The 17,310-nt window shown below is 33.4% G+C and overlaps 3 protein-coding genes across 4 annotated transcripts; 2 read left to right on the forward strand and 1 right to left on the reverse strand.

Annotated features, from left to right (window-relative positions):
* Nucleotides 1-6,702: 6,702 nt before the first annotated feature.
* LOC127072613 (abl interactor 2) lies at nucleotides 6,703-11,661 on the reverse strand. The gene is made up of 5 exons (XM_051013146.1): nucleotides 11,522-11,661; nucleotides 10,403-11,068; nucleotides 9,985-10,320; nucleotides 9,653-9,910; nucleotides 6,703-9,577 (listed from the first exon to the last, which is right to left on the reverse strand). The coding sequence occupies exons 1-5, from the start codon at nucleotides 11,532-11,534 to the stop codon at nucleotides 9,414-9,416; spliced, it is 1,437 nt and encodes a 478-aa protein (XP_050869103.1). The 5' UTR covers nucleotides 11,535-11,661; the 3' UTR covers nucleotides 6,703-9,413.
* Nucleotides 11,662-11,852: 191 nt separating this feature from the next.
* LOC127072614 (TELO2-interacting protein 2-like) lies at nucleotides 11,853-14,360 on the forward strand. Its single transcript, XM_051013147.1, has 5 exons — nucleotides 11,853-12,838; nucleotides 12,924-13,052; nucleotides 13,127-13,288; nucleotides 13,621-13,827; nucleotides 13,912-14,360. Exons 1-5 carry the CDS (start codon nucleotides 12,302-12,304, stop codon nucleotides 14,179-14,181), a joined length of 1,305 nt encoding a protein of 434 aa, XP_050869104.1. The 5' UTR covers nucleotides 11,853-12,301; the 3' UTR covers nucleotides 14,182-14,360.
* Nucleotides 14,361-14,698: 338 nt separating this feature from the next.
* Nucleotides 14,699-17,201, forward strand: LOC127072612 (probable cytochrome P450 304a1). 2 transcript variants are annotated; one of them, XM_051013144.1, is made up of 8 exons: nucleotides 14,699-14,716; nucleotides 14,889-15,017; nucleotides 15,105-15,356; nucleotides 15,448-15,620; nucleotides 15,702-15,971; nucleotides 16,035-16,324; nucleotides 16,409-16,665; nucleotides 16,755-17,201. In XM_051013144.1, the coding sequence occupies exons 2-8, from the start codon at nucleotides 14,930-14,932 to the stop codon at nucleotides 16,934-16,936; spliced, it is 1,512 nt and encodes a 503-aa protein (XP_050869101.1). In that variant the 5' UTR covers nucleotides 14,699-14,716; nucleotides 14,889-14,929; the 3' UTR covers nucleotides 16,937-17,201. The 2 variants fall into 2 exon arrangements, with proteins under 2 accessions (XP_050869101.1, XP_050869102.1); XM_051013145.1 differs by lacking the exon at nucleotides 14,699-14,716 and having other exon boundaries at nucleotides 14,854-15,017; nucleotides 16,755-16,962; nucleotides 17,053-17,201.
* The last annotated feature ends 109 nt before the right edge of the window (nucleotides 17,202-17,310 follow it).

A 17,310-nucleotide genomic window follows, 5' to 3' on the forward strand; every position in this document is an offset into this window, starting at 1 on the left:
CGATCGAAATCTTTCGACGAAGAGGTAAGGAAAATTGAAAATTCGACTTCTTATCGTGACACACTTTTACCCCTTCCCCCTCCCCCCTCCCCCCGACTATCTCTTCCTTACACCGATAAGAAGAAATCCCTCTCAAATTTCCGTTTCTCCACTTTCCAGGGTCATCTTTCGACCAGCCGATCTCGTTTTCTGGCGGCCTCGTATCTTCAGAATTGAAAAAGTTCCGTCTAGGAGAAGGTGGTTGCTTCTTCTTCATCCTCCTTCTAGACTTGGTAGGATCTTAAAGAGACGTCGTATCAACTTCTTATCTCGCGCGATTAATCTCGAGAAAGCGTCTACCTCTCTCTCTCTTTCTCTCTCTCTCTCCCTCTCTCTCTCTCTCTCTACTCTACTCTACTCTCTCTTTCGTAGAAGGAAGGGAAAAGGGCTGTTCCATCGCACGTTCGATCGTTACACGTTATCACTTAACGCCGTAACCAGGAGGCCAAGCCACCAGCGAACATCGACGACAACGAGAATGCTTAACCTCTTTTCCATCCTTGCTAAATGATAATTACTATCCGTCTTTAACGGGACAGAAAACTCTTCGTAAACCCAAGCAATAATGTTAATGATAATTGACGATGACAATAATTATAACTGAATCCCGTTATTTCTTCTTCTTCTTCTTCTTCTTCTTCTTCTTCTTCGTAGAAAATAATAAGAAGAAGAAGAAGAATGAAAAAAAAAAAAGAGATTAAATGATTAAGAAAAATTCGGGAGTCCTGAGTAATCGAAAAATATTTCCAACTAGTTCGAGAAGATAGAGATATCTCTCTCTCTCTCTTCTTAGGAGATTTTTCTTCTTTATCTCTTTGCGGTCGCTGAATCCCGGAGAGATTCTACTTCTTCGTCTTAAAGGGAGAAGAAGCAGAAGAATGTAGACTCGAAGGATGAAGAGAAGACGGAAGAGAGACAAGAAAAAAAAAGAAAGAAAAAGAAGAAAAAAGTAGCGACCAGCGAAGCGTAGTAATTGGCCAAACGGTCGGTAAGTAATTCCGGAAACATGGCGAAACGACGGAAGGATGTTCGTCCTACGAATGGAAATCGATGCTGCCCGGAACGCCAAGTATTTCACTGTGGAAGCCTAATTTTATCTTACCATCCTCGTCGTACTTCTGTAGTCCGTTCACGAAGCAGCCTTTTGCTGGACTCGTCTCTTTTGTAAATCTTCATGGTCCATTGATATATATGCTGAACTTTTTCACTACATATATATATATATAATTTTTTACTTTTATTTAACAGAATAAAACGCACGTATACGTCGAATTGTTCAAGAAAAGAAAATTCTCTTTCAATTTTCAGGAGAGCCGAAGCGTGTCGAGTAAAAAGAAACGTGTGTGACATCGTATAAATGAGTATACATTCCGGACATATTAGAAAACGCGCCTAGACTATCGACGCAAGAGAAGAGAGAAAAAAGAGAAAAAAAAAGAGAAAGAGAGAGAGAGAGAGAGAGAGATGAGAAACGCTAATTGAATTTCCGTCGTAGTCGTAGTCGTCGTCGTCGTCGTCGTCGTCGTCCTCGTCGTTGTCGTCCGACGAACGGTTCATCACGGATCGAACGTGCGAAGCATTTTTCGTCAATATATTATATTATATATCTGATGGGATGAGGCCTACAAAAACACAAGCCGTGTTCCTACTAGTAATCTTATATAATATGATTGATATATTTGTTTTCTCGATCAAATTAATTTTTTGTTGATTTACTTATAAAACTCTTTGATATATTTATATATCAGATTAAAATAATTAAGATCGTTAATTCCACAACAATAGTTATTTTGTTTTAGCGTAGAAATTATTAAGGAATTGCATTCATGTATTGAAACGAGTTTCAACGAAGTTAAAATAAAGATCGTAAAATATAAATATTTATAAATATAAGCGTTTAAATAAGTATTCGAAACTGTTCGCAAAGTTTTTCAGGCTCTCTCAGGAAAGATGTATAAATTGAAAACGAAATTGCAATGAAGATCTTTTCGATTACTTTTCTTTTAGAAGAAAAAGGACTTCCTTCTCAGAAGCAGCCAATTCTTTTACGAGTCTGAAGCCGAATGGAAGATTACAATGTACGCTCGCCCGATCCCTTTGCTCGGTTATCTCGAAGACGAGGAAGAAATAGTAGGAGGTTGAGAAGTAGAAGAAGGAGAGAAAGAAAGAGAGAGAGAGAGAGAGAGAGAGAAGAAGAAGAAGGAAAAGGAAGAAAGCAGAAGAGAGATTCGCGAGGGGATTTTATCCTGCGAATCCTGTGTGTTGAGAGAGCCAAAGGATTCCGCACGTGCCCAGAGACCGCGGAAAATGCCACTTCGACTAGCATTTTCACCTCGACAGCGTCGCGAATTCCAACCTCGAATCGATTCATCGTCGGAAAATTCGTCTTCAATTTCCGGATGCATTCGAGCGTGCGCTTGACGACGACAACGACGTCGAAGACGCGTCGTTGAATTCACGTCGAAACGACGAAAACGAGTGGAGCATCTCGAGTATGACGACGAGGATGATCGTGATAGGGCTTAATTTAGAGATCTCAAAGTGAATCCCTTATGAGGTATTATGAATCTGCTCGTGATTCGAACGAGTAATTATTTCAATAATATCAAACAATAATACATTTTTGTAATAATGAAATAAATGTGTTAATATATAGTTTATAATCACGTATCATGCCAATTAAAATGAAATTAAATCAATTTACTTGAAAATACGTATTTGTCGAGAAGAAAAGAAAGAAAGAAAGAAAATGTTACACGCATGTAGATGTGTGCGCATACACGTGTATATATATATATATATATATGGGTATGAATAAACGTTGCCTCGTATGTTTACATATTAATCGGATTATTCCGTATACTCTTTAATACTTTCGACTAAAATGGACGGACCATGCTCGAATGAACCCTATTGTGTATCGTACAGTTAATAATAATAATAATAATATTCTTACCATAGTAGTAATAACAATGATATATCTTCTATATTCATAGTAAGAGAAACAGGATTGAAATGTATTACCGATATTGTAATACGTTAATCGGCTTTCATTCGAGCCACTTTTAGTTCCGATAAACTGCTTAGTACGAAACAACAGGCCAAAGGAAGCTTCTTAATGTACTTGAAAAGAGACGGAATCGCTACTCGATCAATCTGTTCAGAGGCATCTCCTTTATCGTGGATTCTAGGTAGTCTGCAAATCTCAGATTAATGTCATCGGAGCTGTACTGGACATACCGAGCAAGGCAGCTGGATAGCAAATGGTAGTTAGGGTCGTAGGGTGGTTATGGGTCAAGAGTCGAGTTCAGGACGTCTACAGAGTAGTGTCAGAAGGGAGAAGGATATTGATCTCGACATCGACTCTAGATCCGTTCTGAAGGATTACAAGGAGGTTGAGCGACCTCAAGTACTTGGATCCTCGTTAGAAGGGAACCCTTAATTTTTTTTCTCTCTCTCGTACCATTAAGCGAACTCTTGAACCTTCCGTCGATACCTTTCTCCGAGAAGCAGGGAAAAAGCGTCATAAATAATAGCCGGCGAAACGTGAACTAGATTTAGGAAGCCGTTGAAACGTCCACGTTAACTTTCGCTCATGCCGAATAATGGAGAAAAAAAAAGAGGGGCTTGAAATCCAACAAACGATATTTAAATCGACGAAGAGAATCGAGGGAAGGAACAAAAAAAACTGCAAAATGTATGTTCGATCGTTGTTTTTCATTTTCCTCCTTTTTTTTCTTCAAACTTACCGAATAAACAAGTTGTTCTGTATCTCCTGTAACAAAAAATTGTTATATCTTAAAAATTGTATATATATATATGTATGTATTTTTTTTTCGAATGATTAACATAAGCATAATCGAGTAACACTTTTAATAAAGAAATTTTGAATATTAACCAAAATGGTAATTAAAACTGAGGCACAGAGGTATACCATGAGCTAGAAGTTCTCGTTATCGTTCTAACGAAGTGAAATCTACCTTAGAAATCCCATATTTAGTTGAAGATAACTTCGTACGTTATCCATGAAACACTGTTTACTTTCTAAGCTTGCAAGAGAGGAAGAGAGAGAAAGAGAGAGTGAGAGATAGGGGAAGAGGTTGTGAGGCTCCAAAATCGTTTTAGAAGGCCAGTGAGCTTGCTAGAGAGGGATGAGGAAGAGAAAAGCGCATCTCTCTGAGGTAATATCGCAATGAAATCTGCTTTAGTCCCTGCAGAGAAGCCACTATGGTCCCCCATGGTTTATCCTCGGACCAAACGTAATCCTACCACCCTCGTTCTCTCTCTCTCCCCCCTCTTTCTCTTTCTCTTTCTCTCTTTCTCTCTCTCTCTCTCTTTCTCTCTCTCTTTCTCTCTCTTGCTCGTAATACCGACTACATGCTGCGCGTAACGCAAATTCATGTCGTCGGGGTGTTCCCTGTCAAATTAGGATGAACCATAACGCATACATTATGGAAAGCAACACGACTCATCTCTCTCTCTCTCTCTCTCTCTCTCTCTCTCTCTCTGCCACTCTCTGTGTGTATCTCTCACTCTTACACAAATACACGCTCACCAAGTATCATCGTTTCAGGTTATTTCAAAGCATATCTTTGAAAACTGATATTGAAACGAAAAGAGAACTTCTTTATACAATTTTTCTATGTCGATTCTTTAAAAAGTAGACGGAAATCATTTTTCGTGATAAACGTTTGTATGGAGAATATACAAAAATTGTCGATTGTAAGATATGAATCTTAGAATTCTGCATGTATAATACAAAGGATCAATGAAATTAGAATTATTTAATGTTCTTAACGATTTTATAATATGCTATAAAATTATATATATATATTGCACCTAAAAATAGGCAATACTTTATACTTCGTCGATAATATAGCTTGCGAACGTCATTTATCGATATGAGCAACTTTTTTAACCCTTTATAGTAGACAACCTATTTATACAGATATGTAAATATCCGTTGCCTACTATTAGGGGCTAAAAAATTACTTATAGATGACTCGCACAAGTAAAGCGTGATACTTATTACCATAAATTACAGAAAATCAATAAAACACTTCTAATCGATTACAACCGAGATCGCTTTAAACTAAATATAACATCTAATTAGGGTTAAAATATATATTCAGTAATTTATAGAAAAAAAATGTAATTATCTTTAAAGCATAAAGCAATATTATTATTCGGTATTACGTCTTAAATTTTTACGTTTTTATTTATTACCTTCTAATTAAATCGAAGATCAAGTCGCATGTTATTTAATGAATTTAACTAATGAAATTACTCCTGTGATTTTTCTTCCAATATTCTGTCTAACTATTCGATCCTTATAAATTTAACATCACTCATTCGAACTATGTTTAAATTCAGAATATTCGTGAACTCTCTACTGTAGATAAACTATATACGGCCTGTCTCTATATCGTGTTTCTCAAGTAACGGATGAGTCAATCATTTATGCTCCACGCAATACGGATGTATTGCACTATCCAATTTTTAGAAGATTAAAAATGTCTCTGATATTATACTATATAGTAGTGCTCGCCATTGCCAATGCATTTCTTCAATTTGAAACATTCTCCATTTTGTAACTTCATAAAAATCAATAATTTTACAAAAACATTGAAATAAATAAAAATATACCGTTTAATATACAATAAGATACTCAAATCATATATATCAATTTAAGTTTTTTCTTAAACATACGTAATACATTTTACATAATTTCAAAAACTGAATATTACGTTCTTCTATTAAAAAAAAAAAAGAAAAGAAAAGAAAAGAAAAGAAAGAAAAAAGAAAACTAGTGACAGAGTATAATCCATAATAAACTTTAGGCAAAGTAGATATATGCAGTCATTATCTTATTAGACGTCATCTTCGAATGCACACAGTATAATACGTCAGATAGTTCTGTGTTTCTCCTTAAATTGGGATCAAACTTTGGGGGATATGAAACTACTGGAATGACAAGAAGGATCGTAGGAGTATTTAGCGAAGACCATACGACGGAGCCGCACGTTTCGCGAACATCCGGTGTTGCAGATCCAAGAGAACTCGAACTAAGACAGATGACGGAAGAGGAATCGTCTGGGAAACTCAACTTAGCATGGTTGGCACATTGGCGAGCCACAGGAGCCGATCGAAGATCTGGCACACCTATATATAAGCTCATACAAATACACACACACACACACACACACACATCACATGCAAAAGCTCTTACATTTCAGAGGTAGAGACCAGATCGTTTCAGGAAGCTTCGACTTGAGAACGAACGATCGTTAATCCGATTTCCCTCTCAGTGGTGACGACCTCCTCTCACCCTTTCATTCATCCTCTCTCTCTCTCTCTCTCTCTCTCTCTCTCTCTCTCTCTCTCTCTCTCTGTCTGTCTGTCTCTTTCTCTATAAATTTGCGATTCCAACCGATCCCACGCTTCTGCACTCGCCGTTATTGCAGTCACGTTGCCAGTGGTACGCAGAGCAAGTCCCTTTTACGCTCCACGAGTTCCTTTTACCCTCTTCATGAAACGTCATCCAGCGTGTTCTTGCACGTGAGCCAAGACGCACGAAGAACTACCGTAAAAATTAATTCCTTCAAATATAATATGAAGTAGTTCGATTTATTATGCATTAGATGAAAGTTAATAGTCCATTCATTTTCTATCAATTATCGTTTAATCGCTAAAACTATCTTCGAAAAGTATTATCTTATGAATCATTTATTAATATTATTTTGTATATATCCACGTGTTCTTACACGTGAGTCAAAACGCACGAAGAACTATCTTAGAAATTAGTTTCTTCAAATATAATATGAAGTAGTTCGATTTATTATGCATTAGATGAAAGGTAAAAGTCCTTTCATTTTATATCAATTATTGTTTAATCGTTAAAACTATCTTCGAAAAGTCTTATCTTATAAATCATTTATTAATATTATTTTGTATATACCTACGTGTTTTTTGCACGTGAGCCAAGACGCATGCAGAACTCTCGTAAAAATTAATTCCTTCAAATATAATATGAAGTAGTTCGATTTATTATGCATTAGATGAAAGGTAACAGTCCTTTCATTTTATATTAATTATTGTTTAATCGCTAAAACTATCTTCGAAAAGTAATATCTTATAAATTATTTATTAATAGTATTTTTTATATACCTATATGCATATACATATATTATTATTATTATTATTACTATTATTATTATCATCATTATTAATAAATATTTTCATAGAAAACATAAGAAATTGAAAAGTTTTCAGAAGATGTATCTTCTTAAAGAGAAAAATTAAAGTTCTTCTGTTCGACGTAAGAAAATTTCATGGCCGTTTTGCGAAAACTCGCGGATAAAATTGGCTGAAATATTTCAGGATTCGACGTTGCGGGTTACGTTGCGGGATAACCACGCGGAAAGTTATCCATAGGGAAGACAGCATTAATCAAATGAAGCGGTTTCCGTTACAGTGAAGGCGAAGATGACTCCAAGCTGCCTTCCGCTAACGTACGGATAATCAATCCAGCGAATTAGATCAGATAGCTGGTTCGGTACGTGCACCAACTTTGTCTCCCAGGATTTATTTTCTCCCTCTCCTTCCTCTTCCGAAGAAGAAAGAGGATAGATAAAGATCCTTTCAAGCTCTGGTAATCGACTTGATTTTCGTAGTTTTCCTATCAAAGAATTTATGTTCTTCTTCTTTAAGCCAGTCGTTTTAAATAGTTCCTCTTGGGATTACTATTTTGGCTCTTTTCTCTCTCTCCCTCTCTCTCTCTTTCTTACTATTTTTTCTTTTATGTATGATACAACGAGCTCGTTATTTTTTCTCTTTTTATTCGAAAATCAAAGTAATTCACATGCATAGTTAGCGAAAATATCTAGCATGTTTTCTTGCTATATGTGTGTGTGTGTGTGTATAAGGACGTTGCTATGTATATAAGTTGTTGAAAAATTGCAAAAAAAAGACATGACCTACTTGAAAGTCTTTCTTTTTCTCTCTCTCATTTTTGCAGTCCACTCTTAAAAGCGTTATCTATGAAATCATCTACCACTCTCTCATTAGCAACGTATAAAGCAATAAAGTAAAAATAAGAAACTCGGCTATACAAATGAACGCCGTTGTAAAGTCTTTAGAAACATTATATATACGTATAAGTTAACAAGGATGGTATTTATAATTTTCTACTCGACCTTACCAAGCCATGAGTTTTATTTGCCTAATGAAAAAATTGTGTACTTATTTCTTTAGAATAAGAAATGTTTATTATATTAATTCGCAGCGAAAAAGCGCGGTTACTCTTTTACTGTGGCAATAGAAAATATACTTTTCAAAAAACTTATGTGGTATTAATTTAAACGATCTCTTTTATTGTTCTTTCAATGAGATCTATAAACTTCTTAATTACTTTCTCATTGTATGCACGGTCATATCCCAGTCTCCCTTTACTTTAATCAAGAGAGAAACAATGAAATAATACTTATTGTTTAAATGGTATAGTTTCTTTCGATTTTTGTTTTATTTCGAAAGTGTTCTACAATTATTAAAAGTATAATACATATATATATACACATACACACACGTACACATATATATATATGCGTGTGTATACATGTATGTATATGGTACGTATATATCTTATATATTTTTTTATTTTTATTAAAATAAACGCATCGCGCTGCAATACTGTACCAAAGGTACTAAAGGTACTATAAAATGTTACAGAAATGCAGAAGGAGCGTTTGAACGCTTTTCGAACATTTTGGCGATACATCTTAGTCTCCTCCTTTTTTACTGTGATTAAACACAGTACACGATAATACATTAAACTTTATTACTAGATAGGACGTTTGGTATTTTGATTGCTTATTATTCGAGTACTTTAATTGTAGCTAAGATACATAAATATATTTTGCGGATGATACGCAGTTTAATTGGGTTTACACGATATTACGACGATCGTCTAGTTTATAATTGCAGGAGAAGAAGTATATTACGGAGTAGAGAAAAATACTTTTTCTTATGACATTGTAAAGTTTGGCTTATTTTTGTTTGATTTTTTTTCCCCTTTTTTTTTTTTTTTTTTTTGAAAAGACTACGAACATTGAATATGTGTAACATCGTTGGAAGAGCCAAAGAGTATTTTATTCGCTACCCCTCGAATCACGGACCATCCTATGTTAAATATTTTATAAAGCTCGATATCGATTGCTTATCGTCATATAAACGGTCCGTTTCTATAACTTCTTGCTAACCGATGATAACAAATAATTACAAAGCCCCTTTATGTGTATCTTAAAATAGCAGTCTTTTAACTATAGATACTGATCTTTACTTAAAATGCTTAAGAAATATAAATATGTAATACATGCCTAAACGCAAGGTTCAACGTAATTGCCGGGAAATAACCCGGTTATTCCATCCATTACTCCTTCCCACCAACCATCGTCGTTCTTTTTTAAAACGTAAATGACGGAGCTTTCTTGGAAACTCAATTCGTCTTCTTTATCGGCATAGTAATCGTAAATGGCGACGACTAAAACAATAAATTTGTATAATATTAATCCATATATTATATCACTATAGAAAAATAAAAATGAACTAGGCTCACCTTTCTCTATATAATTTTTTGGAACCCAGCCAGGCAGATCTTCTTCATCCGGTACGATAGGCATTATAGCACCACTGGAAGGAGTCGGTCTACCAAATTGAGGATGCTCCTCTTGTTCAGGAGGTGGAGGAGGTGGCAGTGGTGGACTACTAGCACCGCTACTTCGACTAATTTGATGAGCTAATCTGTGTGGTAAAGTATGATGCCCGCTATAATCAGCCATATCTCCACTGATACCGACCAGTGGAGAAGGTGGTGCTAAAACATTGATTCGATGATTAAATTATTTTAAACTAGCATAAAAAAAGAAACTTGTAATAATGTTTGCTTACGAGGCATGTTATTATGTTGTTCTTGTATGTATCCCGCAGCTCCTGTAACGCTGGGTGGTGCTGGTGGTGGTGTCTGCGGATGACTTTGCAATGGATGGACTGTACCCACTTGAGGTGGGGAAGTATGTTGCGTCATATTGTTCGTGTGAGTAGAATGATTGGTATTGTGAGCAGAATGAGAAGTTGTATGAGCATGCAATGGCAATGTACTATATCCTGGGCCACGCTCGCGTCGTGGATGACCCAATGGATAATTTGGCGCATAATGACTAGGAACTTGAGGTGGAGCAACCGCAGGTGGAGTTCTATATTCTCGTGAACCCTTACTCAGTGTTCCTATTATCGAACAAGTGGTTATTAGAGATTCTACAATATTCAAATTGTTTGACACTTCAAAATAATCATGAATCGCTCTTACCAGTCCTTACTGTTTGAGGAGGAGTCGGTGGCTTGGTAGTAGGTGCAGGTCCTACCATAGCAGCACCCAAACCAGAGCCGGTAGATGTTGCACCCAAGCTCTGAACGCTACCTTGGCTACCTCCTCTTTGCTTGCTTCTTGGCGTACCACTACTACGTACGCCATGGCCAATATCATCCAAAATCGTATAATCTATGCTTTTCCTTACATATTTGATAGGCTTTTCGGGATTTGCAGGTGCAATAATTTTATATTGACGGGCTGTCATTTTGTTAGCCGTTAATACACCTATCTCTCGCCTAGCAACTTTTTCTTTATGTATCATAACGGTTTGAGCTATATGATTCATTTGACTTTCCATCTCAGCTAACTGAGATGTTTGTAGATCTAATAATTGAAGAAAGTTATAAGCGAGAGTATTTATTTGGTATGCTACACTAGCCAATGATTGAGTCGTATAATTCTTTGTTTCTTCTAATGCAATCCTTTTATTGTCTGCTTGAAAATAATTTGCCTCGCAATAATCCGCAACACGTTCAAGATTCGTGTGACTGTCTGCAAGATTGTGCCTTCCTTCAGGAATTTCCTGATGCAGCAAAGCTGCTAGTTCAGCCATGACTTCTGAATCACTGCCTACTCCGGAAGACACGCAATACGAACCAGATCCTTGTATTTAAAAATATAACGCGTTAGAAATTTTGTTCATTGTCACAAATTAAATAATTGAACGTTGTACGAAAAACAAATGTAAAAAAAAAATAGGAATCATGCTTTGTATGATCATTGTTATATTTATTTATGATTATTCAGTTTGGACATATTTGACAGCTATTCAAGACGTTCGAGTCATAATAAAAGATTTATCATTAATAAAATGAAGGAAACTAGGGTTATGTGAAGCTGTTAAAATCGAAAACCGATTCCAGATCATAATAAAAATAAAGTAAAATATCAAATGAGTGACATATGAGATCTGGCTTTAATCGTCATCGAAAATTATATGAAGGGTGGTGACGGACATGCAGGAAGCAAGATGGAGATCAAAGATGAGCATTTCCTTTTCGAAGTGAAAACAACGCTGCAAACGAAATATAATGAACGTATATAAATTGAACTAACGATACTCAGCCATATCGCAACTACCAGCTACTACCGCTGCATTAATTCATAATTACCAGGATCTTCAAATTTTCGGATAAAAAGAATTAAACGGTCTACTTTACGCTTACGAACGGGCGAACTATCTCACGGCAAGTACAATCGAATGGTATGCGCTCGATAGCGATATATAACGATATATCTCAATAGTCGCACCTGCATCGATACTTTACTTATCCTAGCTTTACGTGCACTACAGTTGGTTGTGTTTTAAGAAAAGGATGCATATAGTACAACAGAAAGCACAAGAAAAAGATAAAAGAAAATATGAGAGAAGGACGCAAGTATTTCATTCGAGATTTTCGATAAATCGAAAATACATAAGACATGTAACGTTGAATTTTACGATTCGAGATATCGTTTATTATAATGTTACAAAATACAGTAATTATACTGTAAAAGGATAGTCTGATAGAAGTTCAGCGAATATCGCTGCATTGAAGTCAAATTATATCTGATATTGATTTGTAAATATCGCATTCATTTAATGCAAGAAAATATTTTCTAATCAGAACATCTAATCTTAATGTTCGAACGAAGAGAATGAACGAATAATTTTGTCGACCGTAGGGCCTGTAATTTTCCTAACGTGCGGTAGGTCAAGAATTTTATGTTTTTGCAAAAAGGATATACAAAGAATATGATATTCTATGAGAAAGATAAGGAGAATAATGTAGCTTCAAGATAATTTAATTGTAACATTATTCTTCAATTTAGTCAAAATTGTACATTGCTATAACAATGGACAACCTCATGAGAGAATTGGAAGGCTTAAAAATTTCAGGAAATATAATGGATGAAAGTCTATGGTCAGGATGCATAGATCTTATAGAAAAAAGCTTTGTACCACAGAAACAATGTGGTAATGAGCGGCCATGCGAAGAAAAAGACTTCAGAGAATATAGAATTATAGTGGATAGAAATTTAAGAAATATTAAGTCTATGTTACAACATATTATACAAAGTCGTAACGAAGCAAATGTGCAAATAGATTATGATAATATATTAGTCAAAACCTTTGCAATGAATTTAATATATCTAATTGGAGAAATGCATGAGAAAAATGTTTGGAACACGGCGGAATCCGTTTCAATCTCCAAAGAATTAACTGATTGCTTCTACCAACTATATTTGTATTTAGATATTTCACAATTTTTAATGGAAAATAATAACCTTAGTATGATACTAGAAAAGTTTAGATATAAATTACAACGAGACAATTGGAAAACTTATCCATCAGCTGTTACGTGGTATAAATGGATTTTATTGCAATTAAAGGTATATAGATTTTTATGTACTTTAATTTTAATTAGGAATTTTTTATTCGTAATAAAAAGACCGATTCATTTCATTTATCTTGCAGAAATCAAATTTATATGATCATATTCGTGAAGTACTTCCGACAGCTCTAATAATTATTGATGATTACGTATCAGAAAATGTAGTAATAGGATTAGAATGCTTATATCAAATTATGCAACACTCTTATATGGTAAGTAAAAGAATTATGTATTATATATAACAGTTAATATATATGTTACAATTTGTTATGATATTTAATTGCAGAAAAAGGGATTAATAGATACTGGTTATGCAGATGTAATTTATCATGCATTAGAACGTTTGACTCATCAGAGAAATGCCAGATATGTTGTGCCATTATATTCGTGTTTAACAAATCTCTTAGATACATTGGACATCTGGGGAAATAATTTGAATGTGTTTGAGGTATATATTTTTTATTAGTATCTTTAATTTATTAATTGAAAAAATAATATACTTTTTAATATATATATATAATATTAATATACATAATATAGGCAAAAACTTTATCCATTATTTGTAAAAATATAGAAAATATTATATACAAAACTTAAATTATTACAAAAGGAGACAATGTGATGTAAATGCACATGTAACAAGTATTTACATTACATTATGTCCCCTTCCATATCATCCAAGTTTTATATATAAATATTTTCAATGAATAAAATTTTTGCCCCACTTTGTAAGTATATATATATATACATACATACATACATACATACATACATTTACAGTGGACTAAACGAGATGAAATACTTGCAACATTATTAGATAATATGGAGCTTGAACAAGATGTAGAATTACGGCATGTTTATATGTTAAGTTTACCACAACTTCTTAACAACATTGGTTGTGCCAAATGGTGTGAAAGAATAGCAAGAATACTTTCTGAATATTGTGAACATCATACAGATCTTAGAACTTTAAAAGCTACGCTAGAGGTGAGAAATAAATCTTATAAATTCAATAAATTTTATTTTTACTATAAAAAGCAAATATTCATAAAATATTATCTGTTTATGTAGACTGCCAAAACTTACCTTGTGATATTTAACTTACGGGTAGCAGCACACTGTATACCACTTTATACAGCTTTCCTGAAGCTACATTTTGACTTAACGGAAACACCAACGTTTGATATGGGAATAATGCAAAATTTAGAAGATTGTATTTGTTTGCTCTATGAATTGACACCAAGTATAGGCTGTGCTATTATAAGAGATGATCGTATGCATTTAATGATTAAAAGCAAGTTTCAAGTACAATGTTTGGGTGATATTAAATATTTAGAGTGAATGTACTAAGTCATTTTATATTCGAATATAATCTCAATTGATAGTAAGCGGTAAACCATAATCTTATACAAATTTATAGAATTTATCGCATAAATAATTGTAGTACTTACGTAACGTTTTGTGATATGAAAAAGTTTACATATATTATTTGTATTGCGAAATACATTTTATTAGAAGAATATTAGCTTTAACATTTTTATTTTTCCTGCTTGCAACATACATATTTCATATAACCTTCATTAACATTTCTTATGTAATAATAGGTCAGAATTATTGTAATATATGTTATATTGTGCTATTTCAAAAGTCATACAAACATTACTAATTATCATAATGGCATATATATATATATATATATATATATATATATATATATATATATACACAGGATTAAACAAATTATCAGGCTATTTGATAAGATATGTAATATACGTAAGTACATTCTCAGATTAGCTCTCGACAATTCAGTTATTTTTTATATATATTTGATAAAAATACATTTAATGAATAGAGATAATACACATTTCTGTATAACGTAAGTACGAGTACTTATTTATTATCTAACAAATATAAAAAAATTTTAATTGAATGTAATGCTTAAAAAAAGGGAAACCTCAATTAAATTTTATTATCATATGTTATTATTATTCCTGAATTCTTGTTCTCCGATCTTGTTTTTTGATCTTGTTTTTTATCAAACTCTACAGTTTATATTGCGTAGTATTCTCCGACGACACTGGATGTAAAGATGTTTTTCGTAGTAATAATTGCTCTTCTTCTTATAATATATGAATATTATAAATATTTAAGCAGTAAACCATCAGGAACACCTCCAGGTAAAGATCTATTTATATTAATTATTAACAATAATATATTGATCGTTAGAATATTAATTTATTATTTTTTTTTTTATAATAAAATAGGGGTCGTTGGATTACCATTAATAGGAATTTACTGGTACTGTTTATGGTACGATTACAAATTTCCATATCGATGGTTTGGCTATTATTCAAAGAAATTAAAATCTAAAGTGATTAGTTGTTACTTGGGATCGTTTTTTACGGTAATAGCTAACGATTATGCAAGCGTGAAGGAATTGTTACTGAAAGAAGAGTTCGATGGTAGATTATCTGATGCTTATTTTATTAAGGCACGAGCATTTAATAAAAAATTGGGTAATTTAATCTTATATTTATTTATAGAATTATTTCTAAAATAAACTAATTCATATTCCTAAATCTCTTTCTCTTTCTTTCCCTATCATAGGTATATTTTTTACTGACGGAGATGAATGGCGAGAACAAAGAAGATTCGCTCTTCGTCATATGCGAGATTTCGGATTTGGTCGAAGACATGAAATATTTGAAACTAAAAGTATGGAGGAACTAAATATTTTAATGGATATGTTAAAAAATGGCCCTATAAACGAAAATGAAAAGGTACGTTATATTTAATTTTGTGTTAAAAGTGACAAGGTTGAAAAAAAAACAATTTTTTTATTCATTCGATTTCTATCACAGAAAATTTATAAAGACGGATTGGCTCTTTTCCCCAACTTTTTATACCCATTCTTTTTTAACAATATATGGGAAATTATGTTTGGATACAGATTCGAACGTAGCAAATACGGGAAACTTTGTTACTTCAGTGAAAAAGCCATGAAATTTGTAAGATCAGGCGACACAATGGGGGGTGCTACCTTCTTGTGGCCGATCACTTGCTCTTTTGGAAATTTATTTTCATTCACAGATGCAATGGAATCGAATTATATTATGTTAGATTTCCTAAAGGTAAATAATAAATAATCCGATTGTAAATGTAGCTTTTAATTTTTGAAATTGTTCGAATTGTAGAAATATTTGTATAAATATAAAGAAATGCACGGGGAAAATGGCGAGTACGGATTTGTAGGTAGTTACTTGAACAAACTAAAAGAGAGCAATATTCCCTCTTCCTACACGGAGGAATATCTTCTACTAACATTGTTAGATTTCATCTTACCTGCTACAATCTCGACAAGTAGCAATATTACGTTCGCTATTAAATTTATGATGCATTTTCCAAACGTTGCGAAAAAAGTTAAAGAGGAGATACACAAGGTCGTTGGAAGTGGAAGATTGCCTACTTGGGAAGATAGAAATAAGTACGTAACTATATTTTGAAAAATATACTAACTTAAATCTTATATTACGATTGAACTCAAAAATATCTCTTTTACTTTGCATAGACTTCCATATACAGAAGCGACTATACGCGAAACTATGAGATACGAAACGCTTACTCCACTTGGCGTTATACGTAGATGTACTAAAGATACGACTTTTCAAGGATATTTTATTCCCAATAATACAACTTTGATACCCAATATCGCTGAGATAAACCATGACCCCGATTTTTGGGGCGATCCAAAAAATTTTAGACCCGAGAGATTTTTGAAGGATGACGGACAATTTAATAAAGATTTTTCGCTACCTTTTGGAGCAGGTAAATCGGATCTCTTATTTTTATCGTATTTATTTGTGATTTATATATGTAAATATTTTATTTATTTATTTGTTTAAATAAAAAATTAGGTCACAGACTCTGTGCCGGAGAAACGTTCGCGAGATTTATGATGTTTGAAGTTTTTGCTACCTTGATGCAAAACTTCGATTTTTCTTTCGTCGAAGGTCAACCAACGAGAATCGAAGATAAGTTCCCTGGTATCATTACTACACCAGCAGAAACTTGGATTCGCCTAAAGCCATATTCTTAATATGCGATTTATTCGAATAAGTTCTGGTAGATATAAAATAAAAAGATAAAACGATTTTTTATTATAGGTGACATATATTTTTAACATGTTACATTTCAAGGATATTTACTTGTTAGGTACATGTCGGTACGAATAATACAAATCTTAAATTTATGGTAAAAATGGGTAATATATGATTTAATTTGGAAAATATTAAAAGTTTATGAACGAATGAGGAAAAATGGTGCAGGAAATGTAATTGTTTGAAATAAAATCATTATATTTACATGGAGTATTGTAAATTTGATTAATCCATTTTACTATAATTAATAATTAGAAAAAATGACAGTATAGTGAACGTATGAATAATTTATGAAAATCTAAAAAAATGTTTG

Source organism: Vespula vulgaris, chromosome 2, assembly GCF_905475345.1.
Source record: "Vespula vulgaris chromosome 2, iyVesVulg1.1, whole genome shotgun sequence".
In the NCBI taxonomy this organism is placed as follows: Eukaryota; Metazoa; Arthropoda; class Insecta; order Hymenoptera; family Vespidae; genus Vespula; species Vespula vulgaris.